This window comes from Pocillopora damicornis, chromosome 8 (assembly GCF_964200805.1).
Source record: "Pocillopora damicornis chromosome 8, jaPocDami1.2, whole genome shotgun sequence".
Classification (NCBI taxonomy): Eukaryota; Metazoa; Cnidaria; class Anthozoa; order Scleractinia; family Pocilloporidae; genus Pocillopora; species Pocillopora damicornis.
The window spans coordinates 23,071,579-23,086,153 of NC_142677.1; the positions used below are offsets into that span (position 1 = coordinate 23,071,579).

Sequence of the window (14,575 nt, forward strand, 5' to 3'; positions counted from 1 at the left end):
CACAGGATTTTTATCGGTGGAAATGGAAGAGGTTATCCTCGAGAGAAACAGCTTGCTTCTACGAATAAGCTTCGCTCCTCTTATACCTTTGTTGGGAAAGGGCTGTGGATTCAGCCGAAAACTTCGAAAGCATCAATATAACCTGGTTTTTCGGATACCCTCGGAAAAATATACAACTGTTGACGATTGTTACCAATTTATTCCCACGATTAGTTAGGCGGACAACTCTTTTAGTCGCCGGCGTACTAGCCGGAAGTTACCGAAGAACTTCCGGCGCATGTGTGTGATGCGGTCAGCAGCGTGCCGGTGAACTAGGCAACGGAATAACGAGGGAAAATTATTCCCGCTTGGATGAAATAGTAAACATCGAATTGTTTAACCAAATGTGATCGCGTCTACCACGATTCTGCAACCCGATCCTTTCAAGAATGCACGAGAAAACGGATATGTTTTGCCCTTTGTGCTACAGTAATTACGGGACTGGATTTCCTCAGAGAATTCCGAGAGAGCTCGATTGTAGACATACATTTTGTACAGGTGAATATTAAATGTTGTATGAATTGTGACTTGTCTTGGGTGAATATGGAATTCAGATTAGGCTTTCGCCCACAAAATTCAATTGAATGATCCTCCGTGTTCTAAAATCATCGTCTTTGCAGTGGAGTAGATATGACCGTTTTGGATGAAAATCAGTCAATCGCGGTGTAGCATAGTTATAATTGTTGTTGACGAGACTACTCCAGTAAACAAATTAAACAGAATAACGTTTTAAAGGGATTCGATTTTTGTACCCAAATAAAAAGTAAAGACCTCCATATGGTTGATCTTGCTCCGGTTTGGGCAAAGGGAAGTTAGAGAAGAAAATTAGCCTAAGTTTTGTGGTGTAGACTTGTAGTGTTTTTCCAATTTTCCATGGATACATGGGCACTTAAAATATTAACACACAGAAGTTGCTTGCGTTAATAATTTAACATTTCCTTAGCTATTTTGTGGTTTTGTAACTTTGTAGTTTTTTAGTTGAATTGTGAAAATTCATCCTGGATGCCAAGGAAATCTTTTCGTGCTCTCTCTTAAAAACACATATTTTCTCGCGACTTTAACGCTTATTATATGCAAATGGTGTGTTCGGCTTTTGTCTCGAAAACCTACTCCAGCATGCAGTGATTGTCAATGGTTTGATTAGTTAAGATCTGCATTGTTGAAATAAACCTATATTCCCTAAACCTATACAATTGGTGAAACTTATCAGATTGCGCAGGGTGATTTAGATTAAAGTTTTTTGACAAATCAGACATCATGCTGATCCAAGAAATTACCACTATACATCTTTCACTCAAATTTCTTTGCTTCTCTTCAGTTTTGTTCAATAATAAATTGGTCCATAACACGGTCCAATATCAATATACTATCACATTTCCTCAAATCACCAACCTAAAGAGTTTTAATTTATGGATTGGAAATTATTTGTGTTTGGCAACAACAGTACAGTACTTTGTGCTGTATACTGAACAAAAATCTGTTCTCTTAATGGCTGACTCAAGTCTATCATTGATGTCTCAATGTAAAGCCAGATTTTTACAGGTTTATGTACCAATCATTTTGAACTCCTTCTCCCCCTCAGGTAACCCACAGGCATTTGACTGTTGTCCATGCCCAGGGAGTTGGGTATTTGACACAAAAAGCCTTCTCAGGGTGGAGAATTTTAACCCTGTCGAGGTGGGGTGGGAAATCTGAGCCCAAAGAGTTTGAAATTTACAGAAGAGGTGATATTTCCTTTTTTTTAATTTTGGACAGAGTGCCTTCTCAAGCTACAAGAACTTCAGGGCTCAGTCATAGAATGTTCTTCTTGTAAACTGCGCACCCTCTTACCTGCCAATGGTGTAGATGGACTTGGTAAAAACATGGATCTCTTAAGAGCAGTATTACAATCTGAGGAGGAGGAACAGAAATTGTGCAACTTTTGCATTCAGAAAGTTTACCCTCCTAAACCAGCGACATTTCATTGCTCAGATTGTGAAGTATTCATGTGTGGTAGTTGTTCTGACAACATCCACTCACAGTTGGAGTTCCGTTGCCATGACATTAATAGGGCAACTGGTGTTAAAGATGGTGTGGGGGATGATACAAGCACTTCTCAACCTTCATCAAGTCTTTCAACTTTAAGTCAACGCTCATTAGGACTCAGACCAGGATTAAATAACAGACCATCAAGCTCGTTACTGAATTATTCAGCAATACCTGGTAACATATTTAGAAATTTGACAGTCAAATTTTATTACACCCAGAATGATATGTTATTTTGAGAAGTGAAATAGTTTGTTTATAATACAGCAGATTTTAATGAAATCTATTTACTTTCACTTATCAGTAAAAGCCAGGTAGAGCTCCAGAGGATCACCTCCCAATGGCAACTTGAAAGCATAGTTGTTTGAATTATCTGAAAATTGCAGTTGTTTGAGAGGTCTGAAAAATGGTTGACAGCACTGCATAGGGAATTTGAATGATGTTTCTTGGCATCCTCAAATTTGGCAATTGTTGAAAAACTGAGTTCCCAGCTCCCTCTTCTGTGGCTTAGGATTGATTTGTTTCCTGGTGCCAAGGGATTTCTTCAGGTCTTCCTCCCATCCTCCCACACAGACAAACTCCAAATTACATGGGGATCTGGAATCAGTGGGAGATGATCAACCTCATGGTTGTGCTGCTACAAATATCCAATTAATTTTTATTTATATTTTGGATACTTTAGAATGCCCCACTCACAAAGAGAAGACCAAGTACTACTGTCGAAATTGCAGATGTCTGTGCTGCGCATCCTGCCACAGATACGGCAGCCATAAAAACCACAGTTGTTTCCAGGTCCATGAGGCTGAAGAAAACGAGAGAAAAGCACTTGTGAAATTACAAACACAAGTTGAACAGCGTGGTGCAAAAATTATAAAGGCTAGAGGAGAAGTACAACAAACTATTGAAGGAGTGAAGAAGAATACAATTGAAGTAAAGGACATAGCGCGGAGATACTACAGAGAGCTGCGTGCAGCCATTGATCAAGCAGAGACAATTTTGATGGAGGATATCAACAAGAGAAGTGATGTGAAGCTGAAAGCTTTAAATGAACAGCTCAGGTAAAATGTTGTAACAGTTTAAAGAAGTGTGAACCACTTAAAAACATGATTATAGCAGAGTTTTTGTTGTAGGGCACTGGTTGTTATAAAGCAGTTGGTTTTTTGGGGAATGGAAAGTGAGATGGATTTTAATTTCACTCCTGTCCCCCTTCTCTTTCTACTTCCTGTTCTATTAGAAGCACAGTCTTTCATTAAGTTTTCTTCTTAAGATCTCATTTAATGTGTCACCAAAGATGTAAAACGAAGAATATTTACACCATCATACACTAAAAATGTCTGAAATTAATTATATATGTTATCCTATGTAGCTGCTTATTGGCTCCAGTTGCTGTGCTAACAACAGTTGTCATGGCTGTAATTACTAGTCTGGTATCCCTTTTGATAAACATATGAAACTTTGTTATTGTTGTTGTTTTTTTTTAGTTTTTTAAGTTTTTGATTTTATTCTTCTGGCACCCTAAGATTTCTTGCTGGAGGTTTGGGTGCCATACAAGAAAAACTGAAATGTTAAGAAGTTTCTTTGGTCTTGCTTTTTACCACGCTTTTTGTTTGGTTCAGAAACTTGTGCCAGTTTCTCAACCAATCAAATGCACAACCTTGACCAGTTGCAAGTAGTACATGTTTTAAGCTCTTTGAAGATATCCATTAATGAGTTCCTCTTTGGCTAAATGCTTTCAGTCTTTTAAAGTAGTCATTGTGATTAGTTTGTTGTCATACCAATTGAATGGCGCAGTATACTGAGGGTTAGGTCAAAACTGTGAGCTCTTTCTTTTTGTAGTCAAATGATTGAGATCTCTAGCCTGACGACCACTGCATGTAGAAACTGTGACAATGCTCTGAGTCTGGACTACTACGAAATGCTGATGCTAAAGAAAGACGTGGAAATAGAAATAATGAGTGTACTAGAAATGTTATGTGAGATAAACCCTGTGGCGGAAGCTGATCTGGGCTGTCAGTTTCCTAATCACGAAAAACTTTTGAGTAACATTCGAAGCTGTGCGAAGCTTGTTTTACGTAAGTATCTGGATTTTTAGTCCTTTTTCTGTAAATTAAGTTACTTTACTCGTAGAGCAATTATGTAATTAAGTTACTTTACTTATAGAGCAATTATGCATGAACGTCGAAAATAATTCGAGATTGCGTCTGTTTTGCCTGAAAGCAGTTTTCAGTTGAGGGTAAAAAGTAATACAGGAATGATTTGGTCTTACTTTACTACGCTCTGCATTTGGTCTACTGGCGCCACTTTCTCAACCAATCAGATTCAAAACTAAAACCAATCGCGTTGAAATCGCGACTTGGTCACTCGCGTTTTCCCGCGCTTCAGGCAGTTTGATTATTTTAACTTTGGATTCTAATTGGCTCCTTGCAATATTTTCAATCATTTTAAATATTCTTTGTTCTGATTGGCTGTTGTGGCCATTTTGGTTTCATTTTCGACGCTCAATCGAAATACACACTGTTTTTGCAACACTTATTGACTGGTTTAGAAAACTCGCGCCACCCTATCACCACCCTCTGTTAACTGAGCTCATTATGGCTGGTTTCCGAAGTGATCTGTTGTTAGCGAATCTAAGGAAAAAATTGAAGCCACCTAAACTATTAGATTAAAAGATATCTTCTCGCGTTTGTCAGCCATCTAAAGTTCCTCTAGTTCGTAACTTGCCGTGCTCGGCACTGGAAGTTTTCAGTGTTAACGCTCTTTGGTCGACCGGGTGGAATCAGGGTCCTTCCAAATCCTAGACGTCTCTCTGATCATAAAAAAAAAGATGAAAGACGAAAGTGAATAATTGTAGATGGAAAGAAAATTGAAAGCGACTGGTGCGCAAAGGAGGAAGGGAATGTGACAACTTTACTTCTTTCTTGTCCCCATCGCCTATCGCTTTTTGCGCTCGTCACCAGTCGCTCAACGGTACGATCACCAAAAGTTTCAAGGGACACTGGGTTGAATTACAAGTGCTTGGCGTATCCCCGAACTCCTACGATGGATTGAGTTATATCTATTTCTTTACTGGTCGTCGTGAGCGGTTCATTCTTACAAAGTTTACAAAGAAAAAACCTTTTGGTCTTATCATTTGTGAACCAACCATTTCATTTTACATTTCATTTCCCATTACGCAGCTCCGGGGCCTCCAGAGAAGCTGACGTGTAAAATAACAGACAATTACAACGTGCATGTGAAATGGGATCCGCCAGAAGATAACTTGTTCCTGTATCCAGTACTTTGTTATATTCTGCAAAGCAGCTCAGGTAAGACTGAAGGAGGAAAGATTTGTAATTTATCATCACTGTGAGAGTGGGTTTTGGTTGAGAAAGAAACGTTTTGAGCATTAGCCCTTTTTTAGAGCGAATGAGGAAGGCTAACGCTTGAGGCATTATTATTTGAAAGTGTTTGCTAAATCTGTTGTCTTTTCTTTTAGGTCCTGATAATAGTTTTGTAACTATCTACAAAGGGAAGGAGTCCTCCCTCACAATAGACAAGATTGCAGCTAATTTAGCCGTCGGTAAACAAGTGCAGTTTCGTGCATGTGCTCTAAACCTGATTGGGCAGGGGCCTTGGGGGTACCCTTACGGGATCAAAATACCCGAGTGAATGATGACGTCACTCCTCAGTAACTGCCTTTTACTTAAGTCGGCGACACTATGAAGGAGTTCTAGGAGATTTCTTCGACCATTCCTGTGCGTAAAGAAGCAATTTTGTCGCTTAGATAAAAGAATATTCACCATCACTTTCAGAAAATCTAAACACTCAAACTCCACGTCCTTTTCACTAATGGCATGCTTCTTCGCTCGTCCTCATCTCTCTTCCGGCGAAGGCCAATGAGAGAATACTGGGGACCGCCAGTAAGGTCTTCCTTTACCGTGTGCTGTGCACCGCGGAATTTTGTTCCGACAAAATAAAGGAACACCTGATCGTGTGTTGTGAGATTTATTATTAGCGTACCTAAAATTATTTAGATCAGCACAAATTTTCTGTCGCATGAATCAATACGGAGAGGATATGAGGAATCAGTGTTCATACATAGCCAACGAGAGTTTAAAGATTAAAATCAGAAGTTTATCATATTTTCGTTTCCCTGATTTTGAACTTCATCTTCCAAATTTATTAAAAACGAAACGAAGTAAGAAAGACTCTTAGATCGCAAATATTGAAATATTTATTTTTAACGTGGTTAAGCATGATATGAAGGTCACGGAAATTAACTTGTAAATGTTAATGATTTTTTGTAATGTTTCAAAGAGATGGAACCAACAAAAAATGGTTTTCACCGTACGTTTGCTTTTCTCATAACAAAATGAACATCTCTCCTGTGTCAAAGTGCAGTAAAATAAGCTGCATGAAATAGTCATTAGGAAAAAGGGAACATACAGAAAGGTTACCTGTTGGAAGCTTTCAGTCAATGAAACGAAGCGCGATAGTAAACTCGCCTCTGAACTCCACCGCTACTATTGCCCAAGAAAAAGAACATGTCGGTCACTAATTCAGTTTTATCCTGTATGGCTACTTCATTTTCCTAAGTGGAAAACTGTATTTTTGCGGATCATCATATCAGTGAAAACAGGTTTCAGTCGGGATATCTTAGGTGTGAGCAACATAAAGTTGCTGCAGAGTTTGTTAATAGTCTCCATGATTCCTCTTTTTAGCGATAGAAAGAGAAAATTAAATAAATGGAAAATCCACAGAATAGTGCGTGCCATTAAGTTTACTTGGTGTATGCATGATTGTCGCGTCCTGCGAAACTCTCTCCATGATAAATTAGAACCTAGGTCTTCACCGCCACGTTACATCATCCACCGCCATCTTGTAAATGGATTTGTGAAGGAAAAAAACCTCTAGAAAAATCAGTTTACACTATAGACTGAAGAGTACAATTACATAGTGATGGCTGCAGACAATGTATCATCTCAGACGACAACTGGACAGCCTCATTTGGCGAAGCAAGATCTAACAAAATTGGTAAAGATAGTGTTTCGTCTCTTGTAGACAATCACGTGTAGTGTTAAATATTCTGTTTGATAAAAGGTTGATAGTTTTGAGTTACGTTTGTTCATATTTTTCTTTACTTTATTAGGATGTATCTGAGCTAAATCCTCTCACTCCCGAAGTGATCAGTCGTCAAGCAACAATCAACATCGGTAAGATATCAATATACACTACGTAAAATATTTAAATTTGTTAAATAGCACCTATTTTATGATCAGAAACCACAAAAAAAAGAAAGTTACATGGTGTTTTCTTGGTATTTAGAAAAATTTGTTGTGTATTGCATCAGAATTACTTTCTCCATAAGGTTTTACATTTTTAATTTTTTTTTGTAGGAACTATCGGCCATGTGGCTCACGGGAAATCAACAGTTGTTAAAGCATTATCCGGAGTACAGGTGATTTTCGTTTCGTTATCGTACTTGTGTGATTATTCCAAAACAATTTAAGCTTTCTGCTGGTGTGGGTATTACTTGCATGTGGCTGACTTTGCAAGTAACTTTTGAACCATGTAACTGAAGATCATCTGTCAGAGTGCACACTGATCAGAAAAAAGATTGGCCAGCAGTGAGACTCGTATGTTAACTGCATTAAGGCTCATAAGTACTCCCTCGAGAACTCTGACACCAACTTGTAATGAAAAAATTGTTGACACCCCTGTTAGATAACTGATAACAGTTATACACCTTTCAACTCTTCTGCCCCAAGCATGATTACATGATGCTAAAACCTGCTGAGTTACAACACCAACCTCTTGTCAGCTCATTGCCCTGCCAACTGGCTTCTTGTACTCAGTAGAAAAATCAAGCCATTGTATTTTTAACGACTACAAAAGCGCAGTATAAAATTATGATTGAACTAAGTATTTATTCTTTTTCAGACTGTGAGGTTTAAAAATGAACTTGAGAGGAATATTACAATCAAGCTAGGATATGCTAATGCAAAGGTAAGCTGGTAACATTTTGTTCAGATTTCTTGGGTTTGATGTTACTGCTGCTTCTTTGAATGCAGCAGTAACTTCTGTCGGACAGCAATTGTTGGTATATAGTAATCAAATATTTATAGAAGTCAGAACATGGTGACCTCGTAAGCTGTCTTGTTGAATTGAAATTGTTTGGAAAGGCAGTTGTTTATTACTGTTGAAGATGCTGTGGTTAATTTTTCCAGCACCATACTGTTTGAACACTAAAGGTAAAATTCCAGTCTAAAAGATTTACTCTCCACTGCATATTGGTATTTCAAAGTCAAATAAAACCTTTCACTCCCAGGATCTCAGCATGAAAAGTTGAAAAATTGTGCTACATCAGTATGAAATATGGATTTAATCTGCACATTGGGGAAACTTTGAAGAAAAATTTTATATGTTGAAGAGACGGCATTTTACCATTTGAATCCACGAGTTATGCCCAAAAGAGATGCTTAATTTGTGAAGCAAGTAAGGTCCAAAATATGATACCTTGAGTTAAACAGAGTAACCCTATTTGATGGAATGATGGAACAATGGAATGACACAATCGCACAATGGTGGAATATCCTATAATAGGGAATACCTTGTTGTATTTCACAAAATTTTCACAAAATTCTCACAAAAATGTGATTGTAATGAAATCAGAAAATAATTTGTAATTATAAATAAGAAGCAGAGCTTAATAATTATTTAAGCCTAGCAGTTAAGGAAACCATAAGACTTCTTAGCAAACCTCTTTAAATTATTATCATATTGCTATTGTTATCATCATTATTATTGTTAATATGATGATTTGTTACCATTTAGTTATTGGTTGAATATCAATTAGACACTTCATTCTTGAATCATCTTTCTCTTATGAAACAGGGTACCCATAAGTAAGATGTAGCAGGTTTTGTGTTTTGCATGTGAATACAAATCTTCTGCAGTGCTACCCTCTAGTGTCTTTATCCAACCTCCATTTCAGTTCAATGCTAAAAAATTGCCACATGCAGTCTCAGACTGCCTGTTTTATCCATTGGATAATGTTCTATGCCCTCTAAACAACTGGGTCAGTGGGATTATTATCTGGTTAATACCTCAATATATTGTGTTATTCACAGATCTACAAGTGTGAGAGCATTTCATGTCCAAGGCCTGGTTGCTACCGTTCATCTGGCAGTGCAAGAGAAGATGTATTCCCTTGTGACAGAATGGGATGTAATGGGAAATTTAGATTAGTTAGGTGAGAGTTTAAGTTTAATGGGAGTAAGTAATTGCACTTTATACTGAAATTAATGGTGATATCATTGCTTAGAAAACAAGGAAGATATTCAGGAGACTCCAAACTCATGATTAGTAGATCTTTAACAGTCAATTGATTTTCTCTCTTAAGCACTTGTTACTCGATGTAGCTGGATGACACACAATATTTTTACTTGGACCTTCAGCTTTGGAATTCTCCCTCTTGTGAGCAATATTATCAGCCTTAACTTACTTTGTTGGTGTGGCAGACATGGTGCACAGCGATCAGCATGTTGGACACTGACCCACAAAGTGCCTCTATCCATTCAGGAGAAAAAATAGCACTGCTCTTGGTTACTTCATGCTATAAACAGAGATCTAAGCTCAAATTATCTTTAGGTCACTTTTTTGGCAACCTAAAGTCATCAAGAAAATAATTGAAAAAAAGAGGGATGTAGAGAAAATGGCATTATTTTTCCATTAAAATTTATATTTTATAGTGTCTGCTTCATGCAGATCTAAACAACACTTGTGGTTCCATTTTTTTTTTTTCAGACATGTGTCATTTGTTGATTGTCCTGGCCACGATATTCTTATGGCAACAATGTTGAATGGTGCAGCTGTCATGGATGCTGCTCTTTTACTTATAGGTTGGTTTTCAACTTTGTTTGTTCTTTATTGATTTCTTGACACTGTCCGGAGAATCATTTACAAAATAAAATGTTTCTACCTGTGGAGACAAGATTGCCTCCAAACAAATTAATGACAGGAATTGTAGCTTCATCCAGGTAAGAGTTTGAACAGTTGGATAAAATCAATGGGAAGGTTATGTGAGGATATGAGTGACAATAATGCTTTCAAATCGACTTATGGTGGATCAGTGAAATATGAGATTTTGAATTTCATTGCTCAAAAGTTCTCCAAGTTTCAAAATTAAGTGTTATCATATCATGTAGATGTTCTTAGCATCTAATGTGACATCTATAATTTCTTCATTGTTTCATTTAAGTTAATGTTGAATATTCTTTGTTTCTTTCATCCAAGCTGGAAATGAATCTTGTCCTCAGCCCCAGACTTCAGAACATCTGGCAGCCATTGAAATAATGAAGCTTAAGCATATAATAATCCTTCAGAACAAGATAGATCTTGTCAAGGAGAGCCAAGCTAAGGAACAGTATGAACAGATTCTCCAGTTTGTTCAAGGTGAGAATACATGGTTGATAAAAACTGTTATCTTTATTCCAGTGAGGAACCAGGCAGGCTCTTCGTTTTGCATCAATGCTTTGAGAATTTAGTACTAAATCTTGATGGCCCGAGACATGGTAGAGCTCGGCAAACTCAAACTCTGTTAACTTCAACTCCCTGCTTACTAGAACAAAATACAATTTACTATCTTCTTAACCAAACCCAGTTAATTCCAACTCCTTGCTAACTCAAACTAATTTTAATTTCACTTGGCTCAGATTTACCTTGGTAATTGGAAACTTTGTGTAAAAGTGTTGGTTGTTAACATCAAAGTGTCAGAACATGGCTGATTACATTGCAACCTTTGATTGAAGATAGGCAAACTTCCCAAACTAACTGTTCAAATAAAAAAGCTGTTATAAAACAAACTTAATGTATGAAAATGATGATTCATTGTGCAAGAATGGTAAAAACATGATTGCTCATTATTTACAGTAAAAAAATTAAATTCAACACCTATCCTAATAACTCAAACCACTGCTGACATACCCCTTAGGAGTTCAAGTTAGCAGGGTTGTACTGAAACAAGGCATTGCTGGATACTAACATGTACATCTTCTTTATTTTGTTTTTTAGGAACAATAGCAGAAGGAGCCCCAGTGGTTCCAATTTCAGCACAGCTCAAGTACAACATTGAAGTCATTTGTGAATACATCTGTAAGAAGATTCCAGTACCTGTCAGAGATTTCACGTCCAGTGCTAAACTCATAGGTATGCAGTGGTGTTTAGTAAAAGAGTTCTGTTGATAGAAATGCAATGATTGGTGATTACATACTAGAAAATCATGTCTTTTCCATGATATTTCTTATAAAACGTTGTCATTACTAGAATTTTTTTGTTCTGTTGTTTAGTTATCAGATCTTTTGATGTAAACAAACCAGGCTGTGAAGTGGAGGAACTCAAAGGTGGTGTTGCGGGGGGGAGCATACTGTGTGGAGTTCTTAGAGTGAGTACATGATGGAAACTTTTTCCATTTTCTTAAGGTATTGTTGTTTATCAGATAGACTGTCCAAAATACTTACAAACCTTTTTTCATTTCTTCATATATTTGCCCTTTATCATAGGAAATTAGCATCAGAGATAGTCAACTGGTCAACTGATCAATAAACTTTGACAAATTTTTATCAGTCTAGTACATGGGTGATCAAACAACCTTTTGAAGTTTTTTGTTCTTTTTTGAGTATACCAAGATCAAAATGATTGGATGCAATCCATGAAAGCTGGTGAAGAAGACACTTGCAGCATGAATGTGAAGGTTTTGATTTTCTGTTTATTGGTAGGTGAGCCAAGAAATAGAAGTGAGGCCAGGTATTGTTTCAAAGGACAGTGAGGGGAAACTGCAGTGCCGTGCCATTTTCTCTCGCATTGTGTCTTTGTTTGCTGAGCAGAATGACCTTCAGTTTGCAGTGCCGGGAGGCCTTATCGGTAGGATAATTCAGATGTGTAAACTCCTTCCAACTCATGACCAGTCATAAATTTTGGAAACTGTTTGTTCAACTTGTAAATCTTTTATTAGGTGTTGGCACAAAGATTGACCCGACATTATGCCGAGCAGACAGGATGGTAGGACAGGTGTGTATCAGATTTGTGATATAGTTAAGAATGTGGTTACAGACCAAGTAATCTTGTTTGAGGCATCACTTTTTCGGTCTATAGTCTACACTATACAAACCAATATTTTTAAAATATATCACTGAATTTAAATATTTTACTTAAAGAATGTTTCCAAGGCTTTAAGAAGAAATTGATTTTCATGCCCTTGGGTTTAAAAGGGATCCTATTTTGATAACTGTTTGTTGTCGAGCCAGGTTTTGGGTGCTGTTGGGACACTTCCTGAGATTTACACAGAGCTTGAAATCAACTACTTCCTGTTGAGAAGACTGCTGGGAGTGAGGACTGAAGGCGACAAGAAGGGAGCTAAGGTATTGCACAGGGAATTACAACTCGAATGTTAAATCATAAATTTCTCAATTTATGTTTTGATTAACTGGACAACATCATGAACATACTCCACTTCCTCATACAATTTCCATTTGAATGGAAGTTTTAACATATAGGAAGCCTGTTCCAGGCGTTCAGTTAATAAAACGGAGCGAAATAGTAAACGGAACGAAAAACCAGAGAGGTTTGGGTCCGGTTGAGTTGAGTTTAATCACGCGCCCCGACCCAAGCCTCCCTCGGTTTTTCACTCCTCCGCCACTATTGAGCTTCGTTTTGCTTACTAAACGCCCGGAACAGGTTAACAGACTATATGTGTGTAGTTACTCATGTTATGAGAACTCAATTAGAGTTTAAAAAATTATCTGACCTGTGGGATTCTGATTACGTAATTACGTGGTTGTGAGTGTTGTTTATTGGAGCTTTGTTTTCTGCAGGTACAAAAGTTGACTAAGAATGAAGTGTTGATGGTGAACATTGGTTCGCTGTCCACTGGAGGTCGTGTGTTGGCAGTCAAAGCAGATTTGGCCAAAATAGTTCTGACTCAACCCGTTTGCACTGAGATCGGAGAGAAGATTGCGCTTAGCAGAAGAGTTGAAAAACACTGGAGGTTTGTTTATTTTTATCATTCAAATACGCTTACAATGTGTGTTCCTTGCATGTCTACTGCCGTTGCCGTTTTATAAACCAGAAAGTTTACACCTAAGGCGACCACTTTTTTCCCTTCACTCTAATTACTGTTACAATCGAAGCACATTTAGTCGAGTGTTGAAAGTAAGTCGGGATTGCAATGAATACTTTGCTTTGTGATTGCTTTACAAAACTTCTGCCACCTTCTCTACCAATCAGATGCAAGACTAGAACTATTCGCGACCATGGTTTTCCCGCGTTTTAGGCTGTTTAAGTTTGAGTGCTCATTGGCTTAATGTCTTGCTGTCATTGTTCTGATTGGTCGGTGTGGTTCCTTTGAATTTGGTCTCATGACCCTCAGTCGAAACGCGCTTTCCGTGGCTCTGGTCCAAAATTTATTCCAAACGAGCAGGAAGGAATGTGATGAAAATTTAGAGACGGGCGGTCAGATACAAGTTTGCAATCTTGCAACTTGATGGTGAAAGTCTCTTTTTCTGATTTCCTGGCTCAGTAGATCCCAGTCCCATACCCTTAAGTTAAAGGCAAGAAAGACAGAATTTCCCTGAAATGGCTGTAAAAAGTGGTACCTAAATCAGCCTGCTAGGATAATAAGTGAAATAATATGATGCAATTATCTCTAAGAGATGCGACTAAATTTTATTTTATTTTTTAAGTGGGGGGAGTTATCAGCAGCCTTGCAGACGTTATCTGTTGTATTTGAATTCGATTTTACCTCACAGCGCCTAAACAAGCTTCACAGCCTCTAATCTAATATCTTTAATTGTTTTATTGTTTATGTTTTAGTCGAGGTCTAAGTAATCTTTCAAGCTAACTAAATAGTCCAGCACTTGAGGAAAAACTTTGACTCGTGAAACTTCTGTTCTACATTTCAGATTAATTGGATGGGGCCAAATCAGACGCGGAGTTACCATCAAACCAGAATCATAGGATAAAGCAGCAGACATTTTGTAGTTTAAGAGAATCGAGTTCAACAAGGAAAGCTTCTGTCAAGAACGTGTTCTGCGAGTGCACTGTGGTCTACTCAGTGAATGTTTTATCTTCGTGTTTATCGATCTTTATGAAAAGAGTCCTGATTTGAATATTTCTTCTATCTAACGTGTGATCTTTCTTGTACAGAAAATACTAGAAGCTTACAATGTTTATGAAATCATGATCTGAATTGTGTGGTTTAAGTGAGATTTGGGAGTCTTTGGTCTTCTTTTGCTTTGTCACGCGTACTTCTCCGTTCTTGGGGACGTCACGCAACACTCTCCATTGACGAAAAAAGCATCGTGACGTCCTGGGTACTTGGAGTGTTGTGTAACAAAGAGATAGGGAACGTTTCGTGCGCAAACTTAGATAACGGCAGCTTAGGAAACCAACGATTCAAAATGTTATAGTTATCGAAATCCTTAGTTAAGGTTATCAGACCTGGTATATCGTAATAAACATGACAATCTATTCTAAA

At 37.7% G+C, this 14,575-nt stretch overlaps 2 protein-coding genes across 2 annotated transcripts; both read left to right on the forward strand.

Moving 5' to 3' along the window:
• The first annotated feature begins 5 nt into the window (after positions 1–5).
• On the forward strand, positions 6–6,805 carry LOC113682121 (E3 ubiquitin-protein ligase arc-1). The gene is made up of 6 exons (XM_027199275.2): positions 6–537; positions 1,795–2,241; positions 2,747–3,122; positions 3,901–4,136; positions 5,241–5,369; positions 5,540–6,805. The coding sequence occupies exons 1-6, from the start codon at positions 429–431 to the stop codon at positions 5,710–5,712; spliced, it is 1,470 nt and encodes a 489-aa protein (XP_027055076.2). The 5' UTR covers positions 6–428; the 3' UTR covers positions 5,713–6,805.
• A 68-nt stretch (positions 6,806–6,873) lies between these two features.
• On the forward strand, positions 6,874–14,575 carry LOC113682122 (eukaryotic translation initiation factor 2 subunit 3, Y-linked). The gene is made up of 14 exons (XM_027199276.2): positions 6,874–7,077; positions 7,193–7,256; positions 7,440–7,501; positions 7,984–8,049; positions 9,174–9,295; positions 9,850–9,944; positions 10,339–10,497; positions 11,116–11,250; positions 11,391–11,485; positions 11,820–11,964; positions 12,056–12,111; positions 12,348–12,461; positions 12,915–13,087; positions 14,001–14,575. Exons 1-14 carry the CDS (start codon positions 7,003–7,005, stop codon positions 14,053–14,055), a joined length of 1,416 nt encoding a protein of 471 aa, XP_027055077.1. The 5' UTR covers positions 6,874–7,002; the 3' UTR covers positions 14,056–14,575.

Bases quoted from the DNA above. Each gene is read 5' to 3' on its own strand.
- LOC113682121 (XM_027199275.2), top strand. From the start codon at position 429: ATGCACGAGAAAACGGATATGTTTTGCCCTTTGTGCTACAGTAATTAC. The intron at 538-1,794 runs GTGAATATTAAA...AATTTTGGACAG, and splicing joins TAGACATACATTTTGTACAG to AGTGCCTTCTCAAGCTACAA. The intron at 2,242-2,746 runs GTAACATATTTA...TGGATACTTTAG, and splicing joins GAATTATTCAGCAATACCTG to AATGCCCCACTCACAAAGAG.
- LOC113682122 (XM_027199276.2), top strand. From the start codon at position 7,003: ATGGCTGCAGACAATGTATCATCTCAGACGACAACTGGACAGCCTCAT. The intron at 7,078-7,192 runs GTAAAGATAGTG...TTACTTTATTAG, and splicing joins AGCAAGATCTAACAAAATTG to GATGTATCTGAGCTAAATCC. The intron at 12,112-12,347 runs GTGTGTATCAGA...TTGTCGAGCCAG, and splicing joins CAGACAGGATGGTAGGACAG to GTTTTGGGTGCTGTTGGGAC.